Source organism: Gorilla gorilla, chromosome 19, assembly GCF_029281585.2.
Source record: "Gorilla gorilla gorilla isolate KB3781 chromosome 19, NHGRI_mGorGor1-v2.1_pri, whole genome shotgun sequence".
Classification (NCBI taxonomy): domain Eukaryota; kingdom Metazoa; phylum Chordata; class Mammalia; order Primates; family Hominidae; genus Gorilla; species Gorilla gorilla.
This window is the reverse complement of record NC_073243.2, coordinates 95,417,834-95,439,147: the sequence shown is the minus strand read 5'-3', so window position 1 is coordinate 95,439,147 and position 21,314 is coordinate 95,417,834. Positions and strand designations below refer to the sequence as shown.

Here is a 21,314-nt window from a genome sequence, read left to right as displayed (position 1 = left end):
AACCATGGGTTCAAAACCAAATCACACCATCAGAGTGAACAGGCAACCTACAGAATGGGAGAAAATTTTTGCAATCTACTCATCTGACAAAGGGCTAATATCCAGAATCTACAAAGAACTTAAACAAATTTACAAGAACAAATCGAACAACCCCATCAAAAAGTGGGCGAAGGATATGAACAGACACTTCTCAAAAGAAGACATTTATGCAGCCAACAGACACATGGAAAAAATGCTCATCACTGGCCATCAGAGAAATGCAAATCAAAACCACAATGAGATACCATCTCACACCAGTTAGAATGGCGATCATTAAAAAGTCAGGAAACAACAGGTGCTGCAGAGGATGTGGAGAAATAGGAACACTTTTACACTGTTGGTGGGACTGTAAACTAGTTCAACCATTGTGGAAGACAGTGTGGTGATTCCTCAAGGATCTAGAACTAGAAATACCATTTGACCCAGCCATCCCGTTAGTGGGTATATACCCAAAGGATTGTAAATCATGCTGCCATAAAGACACACACACACGTCTATTGCGGCACTATTCACAATAGCAAAGACTTGGAACCAACCCAAATGCCCATCAATGATAGACTGGATTAAGAAAATGTGGCACATATTCACCATGGAATACTATGCAGCCATAAAAAAGGATGAGTTCATGTCCTTTGTAGAGACATGAATGAAGCTGGAAACCATTCTCAGCAAACTATCACAAGGACAAAAAACCAAACACCGCATGTTCTCACTCATAGGTGGAAACTGAACAATGAGAACACTTGGACACAGGAAGGGGAACATCACACACCAGGGCCTGTCATGGGGTCGGGGGAGTGGGGAGGGATAGCATTAGGAGATACACCTAATGTAAATGATGAGTTTATGGGTGCAGCACACCAACATGGCACATGTATACATACGTAACAAACCTGCACGTTGTGCACATGTACCCTAGAACTTGAATAAAAAAAAAAATCACATCAGAGACGCTTTCTAGGCTGCAGATGTAACATGCCCAAAAGAGGAGCTGCACCATAAGCCATTAAATTTCAATACAGCGATCAGCAAGACTTAGGAAACGGACCTTTCACTCCATTCTGTGCCTATCCAAGGCAACCATCAGGGCTTACCACTTTCCTCACCAAAAACAGACACTTCACACAAAGATTTCTACGTGATGTTTTCCAATAGCTTTATTCATAATAGTCAAACATGAAAACTACCTGAAGGAACATCAACTAGCAAATGGATAAACAAATTGTGGTACATCATCAAAGTGGTACACTACCCAGCAATACAAAGCAGCAAATAACTGATACACACAGCAGAGATGAATCACAAAACTACGCTGAGTAAGCAAAGCCAGACACAAAAGACATCACACACTTTAGGAGGCTGAGGCAGGCAGATCACTTGAGATCAGGAGTTCGTGACCAGCCTGACCAATATGGTGAAACCCTGTCACCACTAAAAATACAAAAATTAGCCAGGCTCGGTGGCATGTGCCCGTAGTCCCAGCTACTTGGGAGGCTGAGGCAGGAGAATCGCTAGAACCCAGGAGGTGGAGGTTGCAGTGAGCCAAGATCGCACCACTGCACTCCAGTCTGGGAGAGAGAGTGAGACTCCGTCTCAAAAAAAAAAAAAGACATCACCCTATCACCCTAAATAACACCATTTATACAAAGCTTTAGGGAAGTCCAACCTAGTCAACAGTGACAGAAACTTATCAGTCCCCAGGGGTGGGTGCTGATAGAACAGGGATGCAAAGAAGCCTTTAAGGGTGATGAAATATTCTAGATCTCAACTGCCAGTATGGTTACACAGGCATATATGATACATTTGACTGTATAGTTACAGTATGGGCATTTTATTGGTGGTAAACCACAAAAAGTTGATATTTAAAAAAAAAACCAACATTTTCTATTACATTGGGCTCATTCTATTTCAGGATGTGCTTACAAGTACAACATGGGTTGCTTCTGAGAGGAAACTGCGTAGACAGGGACAGGCGTGGGAAGACATCAAAATGTTTACCCTTCTGTACATTTAAACATCTGAACTGTAAGGCTATGTTAGTTAATTTTTAAATAAATAAAATTTTAAATGAAGGAAAAAATTCTAAAAACATGTTCTTCATTGGTGAAATGAGTGAGACAGTATTATCTGAGGCCCCTCATCACCACAAAACTATGGGACTGTTACCCAATCTACTTCAGTTGTGGAAACCCTGCTTTTTGAGACAGGCACTCTATGTGGCCTCTATTTTACCAAACTCCTCTGAGTTCTCATGAATATCATTTTTTAGCATTTTTCATATTTTAGTATTTTTCATAAAATATACCATAGATAAGAATGCATATGTGTGTGTGTGTGCCTGCACGTCTCGGATTCGAGAATGTCTTTTATTTTCTTTGTAGTTTTATCCCCTATGTGTGTATCCCTAACCAATCCTGTTCAGTTCCTGCACCATTTAAAACTTAATTGAATCATTCAGCATATATTACTTTGTGCATCTTTTGACCAAAATTACATTTGTAAAATTCATCCCTGTTGTTGCTAAAGCTGTATTTTCATTGTTATATGGTATCACAATTTATAATAAATAAATGAACCACAATGTACTTATCCATTAAATTATTTGTGGATACTTCTACAAAATATTTTTTTTGGTCCCTGTTGCCTACAGAAAAAACAAATCCAAACACACAACATAGCATCTGAGGCAACTACTGCCCCCCCAAACCACCTAGCCAACCTTATCTCCCACTACATTTTCTACCAGCCCATACTGCCATTGCATCTGTTTACTGTGTGGTGGTTGAAATATTAGGTACACCTTCAAGATGCTATTGTGTTCACTGTATTCCTCAGGGTTAGAATGCTCTTGATCATCTACTAGATCTCCCAAATCATTCCCATCCACTGAGGTTTAAGCATGATCTCCTTATTAAGAACCCCACAATCTCTTCCATCCACAATACCACTGTTCCCCAAAACCATATCAAAATGAATTATCCTTTCCTGAATCTTCCATTACACTTAATTCATGCAACTTTGAGTTATACCCATTGGTTATGGCTGTGTCACAATTTTTGCCCAAAATCTTGCAGATAATGGGCAGGTAATAAATGTTGGAGCTTTTGAGTCAAATTCAGACTCCTAAAACCCACTGCTAATGCCAGGTGCTAAATCATTCAAAAATATATCTTTAAAAAGTTTACTTCCACAAAACCGAAATACATCAATTAAAGTGAAAACAACATCCCATTGCTTAAGACAGATTTGGTTGGGTTCCCCACAGTTTTAAAATTGATCTTTTTTTCTCATAGAAAATACAGTGCTTTAGAGTTCCCAAAACACAGAAGGTTAGAATATCACATAATTTAAGGTCATTTGAGAAGAAATACATTATTTAAAGAAAACGTAATGTCCTTGAAAATCATTTTAACCCCCAGAGCAACAAATAAAAGGGAAAAAAAACAAAATTTTAATGACATTAATAAATGGGTCATAAATTCCAATGAATTATAATGCAAAAGCAACAATTCTGAACTTAAAGAACAGGACAGTCATTTTTGTCAAAGAAAATACATGCATGGAATGCAGATGCCACAAACAGGAGATGAAATAAAACAGATAAGGAGAAGGCTGTATCTAGGTTGAATGTCTGGCCAATGTTTTCCTCTCCATCAGTATAAATAAAATGGATGGAAGAAAACACCCCTGGATACTACCAAATATGCCTTTCAATTATTTTATGCAAAAACATTATTTTCAATAGGTGTCATTAAAGAAAACATCATAGAAAAAAGTTTGCAACTCATGTTACAGAAATTAGGCTAAAGTCTTTAATATAAAAACAGCTCCTATAAATCAGTAAGGAAAAGAACAACGGCCTACTTGAAAAAATAGACAAAGGTTATTTACAAACAAACAATGCTGATAAATGGTAAATGTGGTAGTTCTTAAACATAAGATAAAATGCTCAATCACAGAGAACTGCAAAATAAAATCATTTTGGGATAGTCTTTTTCACCTATCAGATTTGCAGGATCAAAAAGTTTCATAAAATATTCTTCGCAAGAGCGTGGCAAAGCAGGCAGTCATACACATTGCTGGTGGGAGTATAAATTGTTAGAACCCTAAGGAGCTGCATGCAATATGGTGACAGCCATCAAAATTACAAGTGCACATGCCCTCTGACCCAGCAATTCCACTTCTGGGAAGTTCTCTAAAATACCTGCATATAAAGCAAAATGATGCATGTACAGGGTCATTAGCTATAATGCTGAAATAGCAAAAGCTTGGAAACATTAGTGCCTCAGTAGGAGACAGGTTAAGTAATTTGAGACAACCTTACAATAGAATTCTGAAACAGCTGAAAAAGAACAAGGAAGCAATCACCAAGAAATACTAGGAAAAGGAAGAGCTCATATGTTATTCCACAATTTGCATAGAATATGGTGTATTTGCTGAAATGTGCACTATCTGGAAAGAGACACAGGAAACTAGTAACATTGCTGGCCTCCGTGAGGAAACTGGGCGGCCAGGGACTGGGATGAGAAAGAGATTTTCAAAATGCTTACCCTTTTGTACCTTTAAACTTTTGAACTGTGAGACTGTATTAGTTTTTTAAAGAAATAAAATTTAAAATTAAGAAATAAAATGTTAAGGCCGGGCGCAGTGGCTCACGCTTGTAATCCCAGCACTTTGGGAGGCCAAGGCGGATGGATCATGAGGTCAGGAGATCGAGACCATACTGGCTAACACGGTGAAACCCCGTCTCTACTAAAAAAAATACAAAAAACTGGCCAGGCGTGGTGGTGGGTGCCTGTAGTCCCAGCTACTCGGGAGGCTGAGGCAGGAGAACGGCGTGAACCCGGGAGGCAGAGCTTGCAGCGAGCCGAGATCGCGCCACTGCACTCCAGCCTGGGCGACAGAGTGAGACTCCATCTCAAAAAAAAAAAAAAAGAAAGAAAGAAAAGAAAAAGAAATAAAATGTTAAAAACATTGTAAACATTAGTGAGACACAGCCCTAAGACTATTATTAGACTATTGCCCAATCTAGCATAAGATAATATGTCCTTCTTATTTGAGTGCTCGCATTCACTCCATAATAAGATAGATTTGGAATAAACTCTATTCCAAACACAGATACCTAAGAGATCCAAAGTTAATTCACTTTCTGGGACCTCCGACAAGATACAGCTAGTTTTAAGAGAAAACACCAGGACTAGCAGAGATCTGAGGAAAATATTCATCTTGCTCAAGTTAACCTAGAAAATGACAGGCTATTTTGTGCAATTTATTTATTTCTCAACTTTAAGGTTCAGAAATCTCTGTCCTGTAACAAGGTATCTGTTACCGGAGTCTGATTATTCTGCACTGTGTGGGTCATGTTTGTTATGAGGACACTTAGCAAACAAAGAAGGTTTTTCTCCTCCCTCAATAGCGTGGTAACGGATGACAGGACACCACTTTCAACGAAGGAGACAGACATTTCCCTGGCCTTCCTGAAGAGCGCTTTTTGGACAGACAAACCTGTTGCTCAGGGGCTGAGCATTCCCGTGTGTTCTCCCTGTACTTCACCTAAAAATATGCCTGTTTTCCACACTGTGCACACCCGGGGGTGGGTGCTGGGCATACTCCACCTGCTTGTTTGCCTCCCGTTTTCTCATCAGGGAGTAAACACAGTAAACCTAACGCTCCAGGGGAAGGAAAAAACAAATCATTCAGGGGCCATCTCAGGTGACTGATGAATGCGGCACCGTTTTGAACGGGTACCTAATCTGGTCCAGATATGCCTGCTGGGGCCGCAAGAACCAAGACACGTTCAAGCACGCTTGCTCCGGCAAGCTTGGGCGAGCAGGTCAAGACCTGAGAGTTTTAGAAAGCAGGGGCGAAGTTTTCAAGCACGATGGGAACACCTGTAGGTGCAGGTGCCTGAGGGTCGGCCGACCACCTCGCATCTGAGGCTGGATCCGCACACGGAGGACGACAACTGCTCACAGGGACGTGCGTCCGGAGGAAAGTTGCGGTGAGTGTCTACCTGTTCGAGACAGGTGGCCGAGAAAGTGGGGCAGGGCTGACAATTCTTCCTCCGCAGTGTCCCGCGGGCTCCCCCTGCACTGGGTCCCCGGGGCCCCGGGCGCCCCAAGGTCACCTGCCCTCCTCAGCACCCCCACCTTGCCCAAGCTCTCACCAGAACAGCAGGTTGGCAGCGACGAAGCCGAGCAGGCTCCGCAGCGGCCTCTTCCAGCTCAGGAGCTCGTCGGCGCGGCAGCCCAGCCACAGCACCGGCTCCCCGAGCAGCCAGGTTACCGCGGCCGCCGCCCGGCCCGCGGCCTCCTCCACCTGCAGCCCCGCGCCCTCCGCCGCCCCAGCTTCCTGCGCTTCCTCCTCCTGCTGCTGCCGCTCTGCGGGGGGTGCCTGGGGCGGTGGCGGCGACGGCGGCGCCTGCTCCTCGGCGGCGGGAGTCGGGCATCCCTCCTCGGCGTGCTCCGGAGGCGCCGGGCTCGCCATCTTCAGCTGTGCTTCCAGGCAGGGACGGGGCCGAGCGCGCGCGCGGGCGCGCCTGGGTGTGGGCGCCGCCGAGGGCGGGGCGGCGGTGGCGGCAGGTCCCGGAGCGGGGCGCGCACCGCGGGGCACAGGCGGCTGGGGGCCTTGTGACGCCACAGGCCACGGAGAGGGAGCCGCCCGGGAAAGTGGGTGCGGCCGAGTTCGCGCAGGGGCGGGGCCGGGCGCCGGGGGCTGGGCGGTGTCCCCGGGGGGCTCTGGGTTCCTGGAGGGCCTCTCCGGGACCCGAGGAAAAAGAGCTTTTCCCTTGCAGCGGCGGGGGAGGGCGAAGTGGAGGACTGCTGCTCGGTTCCGTATCCAAAAGAGACCCAAGGCTACAGGCAAAATAGATTGGACATTTTCACTTTCTCAAGCCAGGGGCACCGGTCGCCCAACCAGCAGCCACTGAGGGTGGTAGCGGGGCGCCCCTTCCCCTGGCAGCGTATTTCAGCCCCCAGAGACATCCCCCACCTCGGCCATCCCCAGCGCCTTTGCAGGGACAGCAGCACAACCATAGCAGAGGTCTTGGGCATCCTGGAAATAACGTGCTGGTATAAATGTTGGATTGAGAAAGGAAGAAAAAACATTTGGGGTCAATTTGGGGCCCTCTCGTTTGACACGGGAGGAAACACAAGGCCGAGCCGCAGCGTTGGCGGAAGGTGCTGCCTTTCTCTCTCTTCTTTCTCTCTGTCTCAGGTGCTTCCTTTCTCTTCTCTGTCTCTCTCTCTCTCTCTCTGCCTCTCCCTCTCTCTCCCCCGTCTCTCCCCCTATCTTCCCCTCTCTCCTCCTATCTCCCCCTCTCTCCCCCTCCTTGTGGCTAGGTGATCTGGCTCAGAAGTGCACGTTGGCCTGCGCGTGCAGGGAGCTGAGAAGCAAGAGATTGGAACTTCGCACGTGTCAAGCAAGGTTTGGCCTGCTTTGAAGACAGTAATTTCAGAGCCACTCCGGTCTCTGCGTCACAAGCGGGCATCAGGGCAGTGGTGGGGCGGCAGGGGATCCTGAGACCTCCCATGCCCTCTCTTTGGCCCCGGTGCTTCTGGGTGAGTGTGGGGAGAGAGGAAAATAGTTGTTTATGCTTTTCACCATTTGCATTTTTAAATTTTTGTCTTCTTTAATCTTCCTGGTCTTACTTTTACTCTAGAATGACAGGTCCTTCCCCCCCCCCCATCCTAAGGGTTCTGTCTGCGGATGAATCAGGGCATCTCATATCCCTTTACTGGCAACCAGCCTGCCTGCACAGGATGGAAGGGAGGGCAATTAAATTCCCTGCGTCAAGGGAGTCTCTAGGGGAATGTTCTGTAACGCTCCTCTGGGTGGCCATTGTAAACCTCTGTGTATACACACGTGGAATCCATTGATCTGTACATTCACTGCAGGTGTCTGCACTTTACTGCTTGTATGTTGTACTTCAAAGGGGGTATATTCCCAGAGCCCACGCAAAGGCTTACTGAGCACCTACCGAGTACACAAAGCATTGCTAAGCTCTGTGAATGCAGCTTCCACCCACAGGAAGCTCCCAGTCTGATGAGGGCCCAGTTACAATTGTGATATCTGCCACAGCGAAGAAGCCGTCGCTAAGTGCTAAGAGATTCCTTACTTAAACTGTGCACCCAAAATTAGGGGAGGAGTGGAGGGATCAGGTTTCAAGAGCGTTTTGTAATAAATGGCCTCTGCCCTAAATTGTAGGGCCCCCATTAGTGTGGGGATTGGGGACAGGGGCAATAACTGCTGTTGGGAATTCAACAGGAGAGGAGGCATGGGGTTGCAGGTGGAGACGCACAGTTCCTTAAGTAACTCACCAAAGGGAATAGTGGACATTGAATGGTCTCTAGTAACAGGAGGCTTGGTTTTTAACTAAAGGTGATACAGAACATCTGGCATTTCCGACTCCCCTTCTTAGGAGTATCCTGACAACCCGATGGAAAGTGGCCTGGGTGTCAAGGAAAAAGCAACGTGGAAACAATTCAGGTTTCTTCCATATAAGAAAGACAATCTTTTCCCAGGTGTGGGTCCTCCCTCTTGGCAGTAGCGGAGAAGTTTTTGAAAGATAAATGATGCTTTTATTGCGTCATTTGGCCTTTGTTTGGCGCTTGATACAGCCCAGGGTTTGCTATTCTAAAATCTGTCACTAGACAGATGTGTGCTGCAGCCAGTGTGGAGAACATGGGGCAGGAGAGAGGAAGAGCCAGGCGTCCCCATTCCCCAGACCAGTGCTGATGTGCTACCAGAAACGGGTTTGCAAGATTAATCACCTTCCTCCTGCTTCCCTTGAATTCTAATTATTGTTGTCAGGATCTGTTGAAGTAGTAAAAGCTGCTGGCAACCAAGACACATAAAAGCTAAGCTCCAGTTGCTGTGTGTTTTTTCCAACACTTATTATCTCTGTTTAATAATAAACCTCCTTCCCCACAGCTATGTGTTGTAAAGTCTATCCTTTCTCTCTCTCTCAAAATTACTATGGAGAAAATGCTATGCAACCTGTTTTGCATAAAAGGCTGGGCTAATTAACCTTTCCTTTTCACCTCTGACCTCTAATACTTACAAACTGTATGACAGAAGTAGACGCTGGCATAGACATACAAATGGTGCTGCTGGGTGGGATTTTGTTGTTGTTTTGTTGTTTGTCTAATGATCTTTGTGATGCTTGAGTAATTTATTCAGGGCTAAGATTACAGAAACATAATGCTAACAATGGTTGAAATCAACCTTGTCCCCTAGTTTTAAGAACACGCCACATTCTTGAACTCCTGCAAGTAATCTTACTAAGATTCTCATCTGAAATTTTATTGCTATATATTAGGAACAGAGTGATTAACACTAGTGAGCTAGATGATTTGACAATATATATCTGAGAAAAGGAAACTGGAAACGCATCTGAGAAAAAAAAAAGTTCTAGCCACTGAATCTGAGAGTTTAGAAAATGAGACAGCTCCAGTAAAGAAAGTCCAAATACACATAAGAACTCTCTAACAGAGGCCACTCACCTTTCTCATCTAAGAGTATATGGAAAGCTTGTCATAGGAGAGGAAAAATTATGAATAATTAATTCCCACTACAGGAAGTCTCCTAGGGCAAAATCAAGCTAAGACTTAGAATGATGGGGAAATGCCCCCTAGTCATAATATTTTGGGGAAATTTCTTTTCTCTACAATATTATATATTAGAATCTTACAGTAGCTCCATGATTCGTTAAACAAGAGGAGGCTCGTTGATATGGTTTGGCTCTGTATCCCCACCCACATCTCACCTTGAATTGTAATAATCCCCACGTGTCAAGGGTGGGACCAGGTGTAGGTAATTGAATCATGGGCGCGGTTTCCCCCATGCTGTTCTCGTGATATTGAGTGCTTGCAAGATCTGATGGCTTTATAAGGGGGCTTCTCCCTTCACTCAGCGCTCATTTTCTCTCCTGCCACCCTGTGAAGAGATGCCTTCCGCCATGATTGTAAGTTTCCTGAGACCTTCCCAGCCATGCGGAACTGTGAGTCAATTAAACCTCTTTTCTTTATAAATTACCCACTCTCAAGTGTTTCCTCATAGCAGCATGAGAATGAACTAATACACTTGTGTACATGTTGTATTGTTTATTAGCCTGCAGATAGAATTTTTTGTGTGTTGGTAATTTTATTAAACTAATTCTACCCTCCTCCCCTTGCTATATCCTCTGCTCCTTATTCCTAAATTTCCATAATTTTCTTGTCACTAAGAAAACCTGGATAGTTCACTCTAAGCACAGATAAATAAGAGTATCATACAGCATCAGCAGGGACAGAGCAATTGGAAAGGAAGGAAGATCATCTCCTGGGTCTCTAACCTGGCTTCCAAGGCCCAGCCCAGTGCCTGGCTCACAGAAGGAATTCACTATTTCTACTTATGTTGAATGTCTGTTGTGCATATACAAATGGAAATATTCAAACTAGCATAGTCTGTGTTTGACAAGTATTCCATAAGGGATGTGCTTACCAGAAAGATGGTGGCCAAGATGTTGGCCACCCAGATATCAGTTGGGGTATTGCTCCCTAATACCTAAAAGAAGTTTTTTTTTAAGGCTTCAAAATGGTTAATTGAAAAGAATGGAGGTCACATGACAACATGAGTATATCCCCCAAGGAGGCCTACCTGTCTATCCCCAGGTACACACACAAACACACGCACACCTATGATCCACAGGGGTGACTGCAGGACATTAACTTCCAACCCTTTCCCAACAGGAATCTGAACCAGCAGACAAAGCACTGTCGGGTCCTTGCTGCAACCTCTTCCCCCCACCCCCTTTGATGGTCCTGGTTCTGCATCATTGTACTTGCGTATCATTCACTCATTATTTCATTGCTTCATTCACTAGTCATCAGCCATTCCTGAAAGACTGACTGTGGGCTTCTGGTAAGATGAACAGGACTGCTTATTTCTCTCATGGTGCTTAGAGTATAGACAATGGATAAAGATCCTGAAGAAGGCGCCGGGCAAAGGGAATGGGGAAGCATGGTGTGCACAGTCTGGAAGCAGGAGAGGAGCCAGCCTGGCCCTGGTTGGAAACCTGGAGGAGATCTAAGCTGGAGGATGGGGTGGGAGGAGCAGGAGGCTACTCACAGTGGGGCTCCTCCTGTATGATGCTAGAAGTTTCTGCTTTGTCCTAAGAGCAACAGGGAGCCATGGGTGGGCTTGCAGCAGGAGACAGAGGGGCTAGCCTGTGTTTTAGAAAGGTATCTCCAGACCATGGAGGACATAAAGCCTGGCAGAGGGAAGGCACTCTCAGAGACTTTTCCCTTGTCATTCTCTAGAATGAGGGAGGAGAAGGAGCCAGTTTGGAAGGGAGGCTGACAAGTTTCATTATTAAAAATTGATCTGCACTTGGATATCTCTGGAGATGCCAGCAAGGTTGTTGGGTACAGGGGTCTGCAGCTCAGAGACCAGCAGGCATCCTGAACAAGACAGATCCAGGCAGACGGAATGGCTTGTAGAAGAACTTGGCAGAGGGCACAACCAAGAAGAGTTCAAAGGTGCTGGCCAGTTCCATGCGACTGCATGGGGGCATGGTATGTGATAAGACTTTTGAATAAATAGATCAAATAAAAGTTTTAAGTATCAGTGACAGAATTTTAGAAAAAGATCTTTGAGCAGTAGAGATTTCCTAGAGTTTGTGGGTTTCTGTGTTATTGTTTATTTTTACCAAGGAAGTGATAGAATCAAAGCAGTAGTGTCCTGAGGTCCTGGAAACTCCAGCCTGACTTCCATCCTTGAAGCAAAACTGTGTTGTGATTCTCTCTAAATTCAGGTCTCCAAATCAGGCCTCCAGTCTCAAGGGGGTATCTTCCATGCTAAAAATAGATGAGTGGAATGCAATGGAATAGCAATGAAAGTGACATCCCACAACCCTTCCAAGTGCATATTTGGCTTGTCACCTGTTACTAATTTTAGTTCATTAGAAATCAGGCACAAAATCTGGCGATGCTTGAGGCTTTGAAAATGGCTGCAGGCCCTGCAGTCAGACCATGTCACAGGTGCCCTCTTCGGTTATGCATGCATGCTGCAGTCGGGTGTTTGCTTATGGGGAACCCATAAGCACTGTGAAACCCAAATGTCTCCTGAACCATCCAAGAAATATGGCTCTACTTATTATAGTTCACAGTTCAGTGTATGTGCTTGTAGGTTAATTCACTGAAAATGGATGCTCTCTCTACCTCTTGCTAAATAAAAATTAGAGGAGGATGGCCAGGTGTGGTGGCTCGCGCCTGTAATCTCAACGCTTTGGGAGGGGGACAGATCACTGGAGCTCAAGAGTTGGAGACCAGACTGTGTAACATGATGAAACCCCATCTCTACAAAAAACATTCGCCTGTAGTCCCAACTACTCAGGAGGCTGAGGTAGGAGGATTGCTTGAGCCAGGAAGGTGGAGGCTGCAATGAGCCGTGATCGCACCACAGCACTCCAGCGTGGGTAACAGAGCAAGACCCTCTCTCAAAAAAAAAAAAATATAGGAGGCCATTGTTTGTTGCTGTTGTTGTGAGTGCAGTAGTGAGAAGGGTGGAAAGAGCTGAACAAGGGGTTTGATCTGTAACTGACTGCGAACAATCGGTTGAGGTAACTCACTACCTTCAGACCAGCCGGGAGGCTACTGTTTTGAACTAAGCTCCTGCACTAGGCCCCAGCAGACCAGACCAAAAGTCAGAATGAAGTCACTCATGCTGAGGTTCCACATTGCCAAGCCTAACCTGAGTTGTTAACTGACCTCCAGAGTAATCCAGAACAATCCGGAGACAGAGGAAGCCAAATTTCCCAAACAGGCCAGTTTCAATCTGCATGGTAAGAAGTTTCCTCTACTCTCTCCCTTCCAAGAGAAAGTGACCTGATGTTAACCACTCAGTTATTTCTCTACTGTTCTGTTCCCCATTTCCACCTTGCAAGGAAAGTAACTTTGAAATGACCAATCTGCTTTTCGGTCTTTGTCCCTGCTTTCTTCAGCTTTCTCTGGATGAAACCACCCTCCTCTACTCAGCCCGTTGGAACACTTGTTCTGTTCTAATGAATGAAGTTTGCTGGATTCTGGAATTAGAAATAAAGTCAATTAAATTTTTTTTTTTTTTTTTTTTGTGAGACTGAGTCTTACTCTGTCGCCCAGGCTAGAGTGCAGTGGTATGATCTCGGCTAACTGCAAGCTCCGCCTCCTGGGTTCATGCTGTTCTCCTGCCTCATCCTCCCGAGTAGCTGGGCCTATAGGCGCCCGCCACCACGCCTGGCTAATTTTTTGTATTTTTTAGTAGAGACGGGGTTTCACTGTGTTAGCCAGGATGGTCTCAATCTCCTGACCTCGTGATCCACCCGCCTCGGCCTCCCAAAGTGCTGGGATTACAGGCGTGAGCCACCGTGCCCGGCCGTCAATTATGATCTTAAAACTAAACCTGTGATAAGGTTGTCCTTTGACACTCTGAACTGCTTTTACTCCCAATACTTCTGGCACCAAATATGTGAGTTTTTCCATACCAATAACCAATTATTTAATTGTCTGCACACCAGCTGGGTATCAAACAATTCAATTCTGACACTACCTGGTCTAACCCAGCAGATCCCGTGGGTTAAGGGCTCAGCCCCACAAGACTACCCCCATTTCAAATGCTAACCACAAGTCCTGGACCTCCCATACTTCTGATTGACTGGCTATAAATCAGAGGTTTCCATGACTCCCACTTCAAGCTTGATAGATAGATACATACATACACACACATACACACACATACACACACATACACACACATACACACACATACACACACATACACACACATACACACACATACACACACATACACACACATACACACACATACACACACACACACACACACACACATACACACACACACACACACATACACACACACACATACACACACACACATACACACACACACATACACACACACACACACACACACACACACACACACACACACACACACACAAAGAGAGTCTCACTCTGTCACCCAGACAGAAATGCAGTAGCACGATCATGGCTCACTGCAGCCGCCACCTCCCAGGCTCAAGTGATCCTCCCATCTCAGCCTCCAGAGTAACTGGGCTCACAGGTGTGTTCCACCACACCTGGCTAAACTTGTATTTCTTCTAGAGACAGTGTCTCTCTATGTTGCCCAGGCTGGTCTTGGACTTCTGGGCTCCAGCAATCCTCCCACCTCGGCCTCCCCAAGTGCTGAGATTATAGGAATGAGCCACCACTCCTGGCTCAAGTTCAATAATTTTCTAGAGCAGCTCACAGAACTCAGGGAAAACAGTTTACTTACTGTTGCTAGTTTATTATAAAGGAAATTATAAAGAATACGAGTGAATATGCAGATGAAGAGGTACGTAGGGCAAGGTCCAGAAGGGTCCTGAACATGGGCACTTCAGCCCCACTGGGGAGTTGGAGCGTGCCACCCTCCTGGCACGTGGATGCGTTTGCTCACTCTCCCAAAAGCTGCTTGTACCCCTTCATGTAAGGGTTTTTATGGAGGTTTCATTATATGGGCATAATTGATTAAATATTTGACTGTTAGTGATTTTCAAAACCTCCAGCCCCTCTCCTCTCCCCAGGGGGCCTGGGGGTGGGGCCGAATGTTCCAACCTTGTAATCACAAGGTCAGTTCCTCTGGCCACCAGCCCCCATCATGAAACCATCTAGGGACCAAGGAAGAATCTTAAGTGTAAACTCAAGAATAGTTGAAAGGGACTTATGAAAAATAAATGATGCTCTTCTCATCTCTGTCACTCAGGAAATTCCAAGGGTTTTCAAAGCTCTGTGCTAGGAACCAGGGAGGATGACCAAATATGTATTTCTTTTTATATCGCAATATCACACTTCCCTATTTTTACTCTCACTCCTGCCCCTCCCCTGCCCTAAACCAAGTACTTTGGTGTCACAAGCAGAACTATGCCATAAAAGGCCTACGGGGGCTCACTATGGGTTGCCTGGACAAGGTCCTGGATAGGACAGAAGGCCTTTCTTCTTTCTCCAGGGAGAAGAGATACACTTAAACCAGGGTCCCACAAGCTCAATGGGTCTCCTTCCAAAATCAGCTTCCAATGAGCCCTCAGATTCTCCAAATACTGGGCAGCTGGATTTCCCAGACACCTTCTGCAATCTGCTGACATCTAATATACCTGTAGACTGTTCTCCCACTGACAAGGTTGTTCTTGCTCTTATCCTATAAAGAAGAGAGGTGGCAGAGAGTTGGAGGGGAGGGCCTCCTTCCCTGGCATGTCCACCCGAGGGTTTCCAAGAACATCCTGGCTGTGGCCCACACCTTTCTGTGTGGTTAGGAGGAGTATCGGATGCCTTCTCTTTCCAACCTTGGCTTGTAAGTTTCCCCCAATAAAGTCTGTTCCTTCACCCATACCGTGAGGGCTGTTTGATTCCTCACAGCTTCTTTTGGGGAGGATGGGGGAAAATCACAGAGACTCTTTGTACAAGAGGTGGCATTTGCAACAGCTCTGTGAACTACAGTAACCCAAAGTCCCCCAAACAAGAAATATTGGAGCAGTTTTGATTCTGATCTCTCCTTCATTCTCTCATCTGCAGTAACCAGCTGTATATCAAGTTTGCTCAAGACAGTGCTGGTTGATGCCCACCTTCTAGCATGGTTATTAATAGTGCTTCACTTTCTTTCTCAGAGGTGTCCGAGTTTGGATGAGAAGTTATATGGGCTCCCCATTCATCTCCAACCTATCAACAGTTGCTGATAACTCCTCCTCTGAAGTGTTCTCACCTCACCTAGCCCTTTTTCTCCAGTCTCAAGGCTGCCATCCCTGTTCAAGCTTCAGTGCCTGTCATCCATCTGAACTGCATCAGCCTCATATCTCCTCTTCCAATCCTCCCTGTACACCTCTCCTTTAAAACAGTGCTTTCAACCTGTAGCATCCACCCCCAAGCGCTTACAACGATGCCCAGTTTCCTAGAACTGCTACACCTAAAAGAAATCACCAGCCGCCTTCTAAAGCTGGTTCATCTGACCAATCTGTTTCTAAAAGCTGCATTTCTCACTGCTCCCAAATGTGAACACTCGGCTATTGTCAAACTAGCTCATCTCTGAGTTCACTCTGCAAGCAAACTTTCACATCCATGCTGTTGCTCATGCTATACTATCTTGCCTTGTCTTTTCAACCTTCTGGAAGCCCAGATCTTCTATCTGCAGTTCAGCTTGCTCTTCTTGCATGAACCCTAAATCAAGTGGAAAAAGCATGGGTTTCTTAGTCATGAGGATCTGAATTTGACCCTAGATTCATCACTACCCACTGTATTTCACTGATTATAAGACATACACATATTTTTTTTCACTTTTAACATACCTGGAAATGGAATGTACTTTAGAATCTTAAGCATCTTAGATTCAACAAAGCATAGTAGCCTGTGACTTTGTGTTACGTGACACAGACTCTCTGACTCTCGGTGACCTCGTCTTTAAAACAATTAACATTTAACCCTCGAGACTGCTGTGGGAATTACTTGGAATAACCGCAGTGGAGACCCAGTGGGAGAATATCTCCGTGAGAATTTGTACCCTGAACCCAAGCATTTTATAATGACTTTCTCTTGAGAAGACCTGGGCCACATGGAAAAACTGTTGCAACTGATACCAAAGTTTGTGTCATCGAATTTCAAAACAATTCTCTGCAGTGTACAAAGCCAGAAAGAGAAACCAGCCTCATTCATGGGTGGTTTAACCACAGCTCTCTACAGAGAACTCTGTTCAGAGGAAATAGCTAAAGGGGCCATTTATCCAGGGGTCATGAGCCAAGTAGCTTTCTGCTGGAAAAATGTTGTCTGATGGACAAAGCTACAAAAGCAGCTTTGTCCTTAATTCTTCAGTAAAAAAATCTTCTAAAGGTGATTTTATGTTAAAAGTCCACAGGTAGGTTTCTGAAGAATTGGGTCACAGGTGCATGTTTTAATAACATCCAATTGGACAATTTCCATCTTCTTTCTCTATAAAAGTCTGCCCACTCCAAGAAGGCACTAGCAGCCAGATGCCTGAGGTGCAATCAAGCTGACTGGCAAGGGAATCTTTCCTTCCACCTCCCTTTGCCACTCCAGTGGGTGAGAGTCCCAGCTCCAAACTCAGACCATTGAGGATTGTGTTTACCTCTTGCTTTTAATGTGGGTTTTCAGTGAAGGGATCTAGAACATAAGATGGGGGAGGGAGGGCAGGTAGAGAACCCTGTTACTGCTGTAGTGTAGGATTTGAATTGGAGCTATCAGTAAGTGGGAGATCATGATCTGATACTCTAGCTGTGTCCCTGGAAAAGCTTAGAATCAATAATACCCCATAGCAATAAGCTTATGTAGGAACCAGGTTTTGCTTTCTGAATACTATTGCCTGCCAAAAAGAACCAGAGCTCCTTAGAGAATTGGCAAATACTAGGTCAGAGTTAGGAACATCTTGTGTATCAGAAAGCAAAGATGTGTTCACAGACCATTTAAAAGTCCATGTCAAAAAAAATACAGAAGTCAGCTTGGAAAGGATCCTACTGACCAAATCTGATAAACTTTGAGGATCAAAAAAAAAAGGTAATAATCCTGGGAAATGACTGTAATGCATTGCATTTTTAACATTTCACGACTCTATAGTGATTCTCAAAAGACAGAAAGGACCAGTCTGGGCAACATGGCAAAACCCTATCTCTACAAAAAATATAAAAATTAGCTGGGCATGATGGCATGTGCCTATAGTCCCAGCTACTCAGGAGGCTGAGGTTGGGGGATCACTTGATCCTTGGAGGTCGAGGCTGCAAAGAGCCATGATTTCACCACTGTACTCCAGCCTGGGTGACAGAGTGAGACCCTGTCTAGAAAAAAAAAAAAAATAGAACACGTTCTTCTTTATAAAAAATTACAATCTAGTATGTGTAGGCTAAATTTTAGATTTAGGAAAGCACCATTTTATAACTCTCAGAGTAATAATTGATTCAAGCAATGATCATCAATGAATAATATGACCCACTGGGAGAAAAGACTGGGGGGGAAAGGCTGCTTACAGAATCTCACAGGTTACTGCTTAATTACAAAGGCAAAAGCGTGACTTTGCATTGCCATCTGTCAGCCTTCACCTCATCTGCCTCCCATCATGCATGCTATGACAATTATTGGAGCAACCTGACCCTGTGAGTCCCTGGTCTGATGCCATGGGAGAGACACCCATAACACAATTTGCTGGAAGCATCTGACCTGAATCAAATCCTGGCCAGATGGTCAGAGCACTCTGGAATGTGGGCTGTTCTTTTTTTTTTTTTTTTTTTAGGTGGAATTTTACACTTTTAGCCCAGGCTGGAGTGCAATGGCGCAATCTCAGCTCACTGCAACCTGTGCCTCCCAGGTTCAAGCGTTTCTCCTGCCTCAGCCTCCTGTGTATATGGGATTACAGGCATGTGCCACCACACCCAGCTAATTTTTTGTATTTTTAGTAGAGACGGTGTTTCGCCATGTTGCCCAGGCTGGTGTTGAACTCCTGACTTCAGGTGATCTGCCCATCTCAGCCTCCCAAAGTGCTGGGATTATAGGCGCAAGCCACTGCGCCTGGTTTTTTGTTTGTTTTTTTTTTTTGAGACAGAGCCTTGCTCTGTCCCCCAGGCTGGAGTGCAGTGATGTGATCTTGGCTCACTGCAACCTCTGCCTCCTGGGTTCAAGCAGTTCTCATGTCTCAGCCTCCTGAGTAGCTGGAACTCCAGGCATGCACTACCACGCCCAGCTAACTTTTGTATTTTTCGTAGAGACGGTATTTCGCCATGTTGCCCAGGCTGGTCTTGAACTTCTGACCTCAAGTGATCCTTCCACCTCAGCCTCCCAGCGTGAGCCACTGCGCCCAGCCAGGATGTTCTACAGGCCTTCAAAGATTTGGCGATCAAGAACAGCAGAGGCAGAGTATGGGGAAAATAGAGACAGAACAGCCAAATCTAGGTGTCAACCTTGATTGGATTCTGGGTCAAAAGCTACCAAGGACATTTTGGAGGACAATTAGGAAACTTTGAGTCCAGACTGCATGTTAGATCATTCTGTTGAATTAATGTTGATTCTCTTATCAGGTGTGAAGATGGTGTTATGGTGATGTAAGAGGATGGCTCTATTCTGAGTGATGCAAGATCCAACATTTAGGCATGAAATGCCATGATGACAGCTGCCTACTTTAGCAAAAGGGAAGTTGTGTGTGTGTGTGTGTGTGTGTGTTTTTACGCGTATGCATATAAATAGAGGAAGTTGCTGCAGCTAGATGGTGAATCTACGTGAGGAGTATCTGGCTGTTCCTTGTACTGTTCTTTCAACTTTCTGTGGGTTTGAAAATTTTCAAAACAAGACAAAAAATGTTTTTCAAGCGCTGTTTGAGAGGATAGGAAATAGAAATGGCTCTTATTAAAGAGCCATTCAGAAGACTGTTTTCTTCTATTTCCTTTTCCCCACGACTATAACCCTCAGTGCCAGCGATTTCTCCTTTCCATAAACTTTTGTTTGACCTTAAATCATTGTGACACCACTGAGCAGGGAATCTCAATAATGGCTGACATATCTGGTAGCAAAAGGAAATGAAGTATTTTTATTTTCTCAGGGAACTAAAGGTTATCTTCTAAATTCAAATTAATTTTTTTTCTTTTAAAGAGGAAGTGTTGCTCTGTCGCCCAGGCTGCAGGGAAGTGGTGTGATCTTGGCTCACTGCAACCTCCGCCTCCCAGGTTCAAACAATTCTCCTGTCTCAGCCTCCTGACTAGCTGGGACTACAGGTGTGGGCCAGCACACCTGGCTAATTTTTGTATTTTTAGTAGAGAAGGGGTTTCACCATGTTGGCCAGGCTGGTCTCGAACTTCTGGTCTCAAGTGATCCACCTGCCTTGGTCTCCCAAAGTGCTGGGATTACAGGCATGAGCCACTGCACCCAGCCTCAAATTTCTTATATTGAGCTTCAACTATGCAAGATCCCATGAGAGGAATGATATACCAAGATGAACAACAATATGGTCTCTGCCTTCAAGGGGTGTAAAATCTAACCCATACAAATGGGCTCCCAAGCATTTTTTGAGTGGTTATTATGAGCTAAACAAAACACTAGGACTAGGGATCCAATTATTGAACAAGATACAGGGGCCATCAAAAAGGTCCTTATCTTTTGAGAAATACAAATATATTAATTTCAATATATTACATAAGGTTTATGATAAGACCTGTATCATGTTCTAAAAATTATAACCAAGAATCTAGCAACAGTTTCTGAACAAAGAGTACCTCTGAGCCATGGCTTGGATTAAAGTTCAGAGTATTTTTCAGACAAAGCAGTAGGCATTGCAGGGAGATGGAACAGAGCATGCAAAAGCATGAGGGCATGAAATGAGCATGAGGTCTTTGGGGATCAACAACTAGTTAAATATGGCTGGAGGGTGGGTACTTGGGGCAGTAAGAGAGACAGAGCTCGGAACTCCAGCTTAACTTGGGCTAGTAGATAGAGCTTCCATCCTATCCTGAAGAGTTTGAACTGTATCCTGAAGGCAATGGGAAGCCAGGAGGAGACTTTGGAGATAAATGATATGATCATCAGGTGCTTATCTTAGATAAGTCTAGTGGTGGAGTGGCAGGAGATTTGGAGGGAGATGAGCCAGCAGGACTGGTTAATAGTTTGTAATAGTGCTGGTGAGAGATGCTGAGCACCTAAACCAAGACGGGAAGTAGAGACAGAAAGGGTGGATGCAAGAGACAGTTTGTAGACTGCAAAAATAGGGCATGGTCATTGAATGAATGCTCGGGAGTGACAGAGAGGGGTCATCATAGATGATGTATTGTATTAGGATTCTCCAGAGAAACAGAACCAATAGGGTGAGAGTGTGCGTGTGTGTGTGTGTGTGTGTGGATTGAGAGAGAGAGACAGAAAGAAAGAGGCTCTCTATTATAAGGAAACTCCATTGTGGGTGTGCTTAAGTCCAAAACCTGCAAGGTAGCTAACAGGCGAGAAATTCTATCAGAAGTTCATCTTGCAGTCTTGAGTTCAAAGGCAGTCTGGAGACAGAATTCCTTTTTCCTCAGTGGAGTTTCAGTGTTTTCTCTTAACATCCTCAATTGATTGGCTGAGGCCCACATATCTTATGGAGGGTAATCTGCTTTCCTCAAAGCTCACCAGTTTGAATGTTAATCATACCTAAAAAATACCTTCACAGCAACATCCAGACAACCAGGCACCATAGCCTAGCTAAGGTGATACGTAAAATTAACCGTCACCTTCAAGACATTGGTT

The 21,314-nt window shown here is 44.9% G+C and overlaps 1 protein-coding gene and 1 long non-coding RNA gene across 2 annotated transcripts in view; one reads left to right on the top strand and one right to left on the bottom strand.

The window, feature by feature from the left end:
- RETREG1 (reticulophagy regulator 1) overlaps nucleotides 1-6,713 on the bottom strand; it is a 144,356-nt gene extending 137,643 nt beyond the window's left edge. Inside the window, exon 1 of the mRNA XM_004059019.5 lies at nucleotides 6,206-6,713. Within this exon, the coding sequence (XP_004059067.3) occupies nucleotides 6,206-6,525 (320 nt within the window). The 5' untranslated portion in view covers nucleotides 6,526-6,713. The remainder of the gene's footprint in view (nucleotides 1-6,205) is intronic.
- LOC134757621 (uncharacterized) lies at nucleotides 3,220-19,619 on the top strand. The gene is made up of 4 exons (XR_010131804.1): nucleotides 3,220-6,040; nucleotides 11,340-11,594; nucleotides 15,067-15,408; nucleotides 19,127-19,619. It is a non-coding gene; the product is annotated as an uncharacterized lncRNA (long non-coding RNA).
- The last annotated feature ends 1,695 nt before the right edge of the window (nucleotides 19,620-21,314 follow it).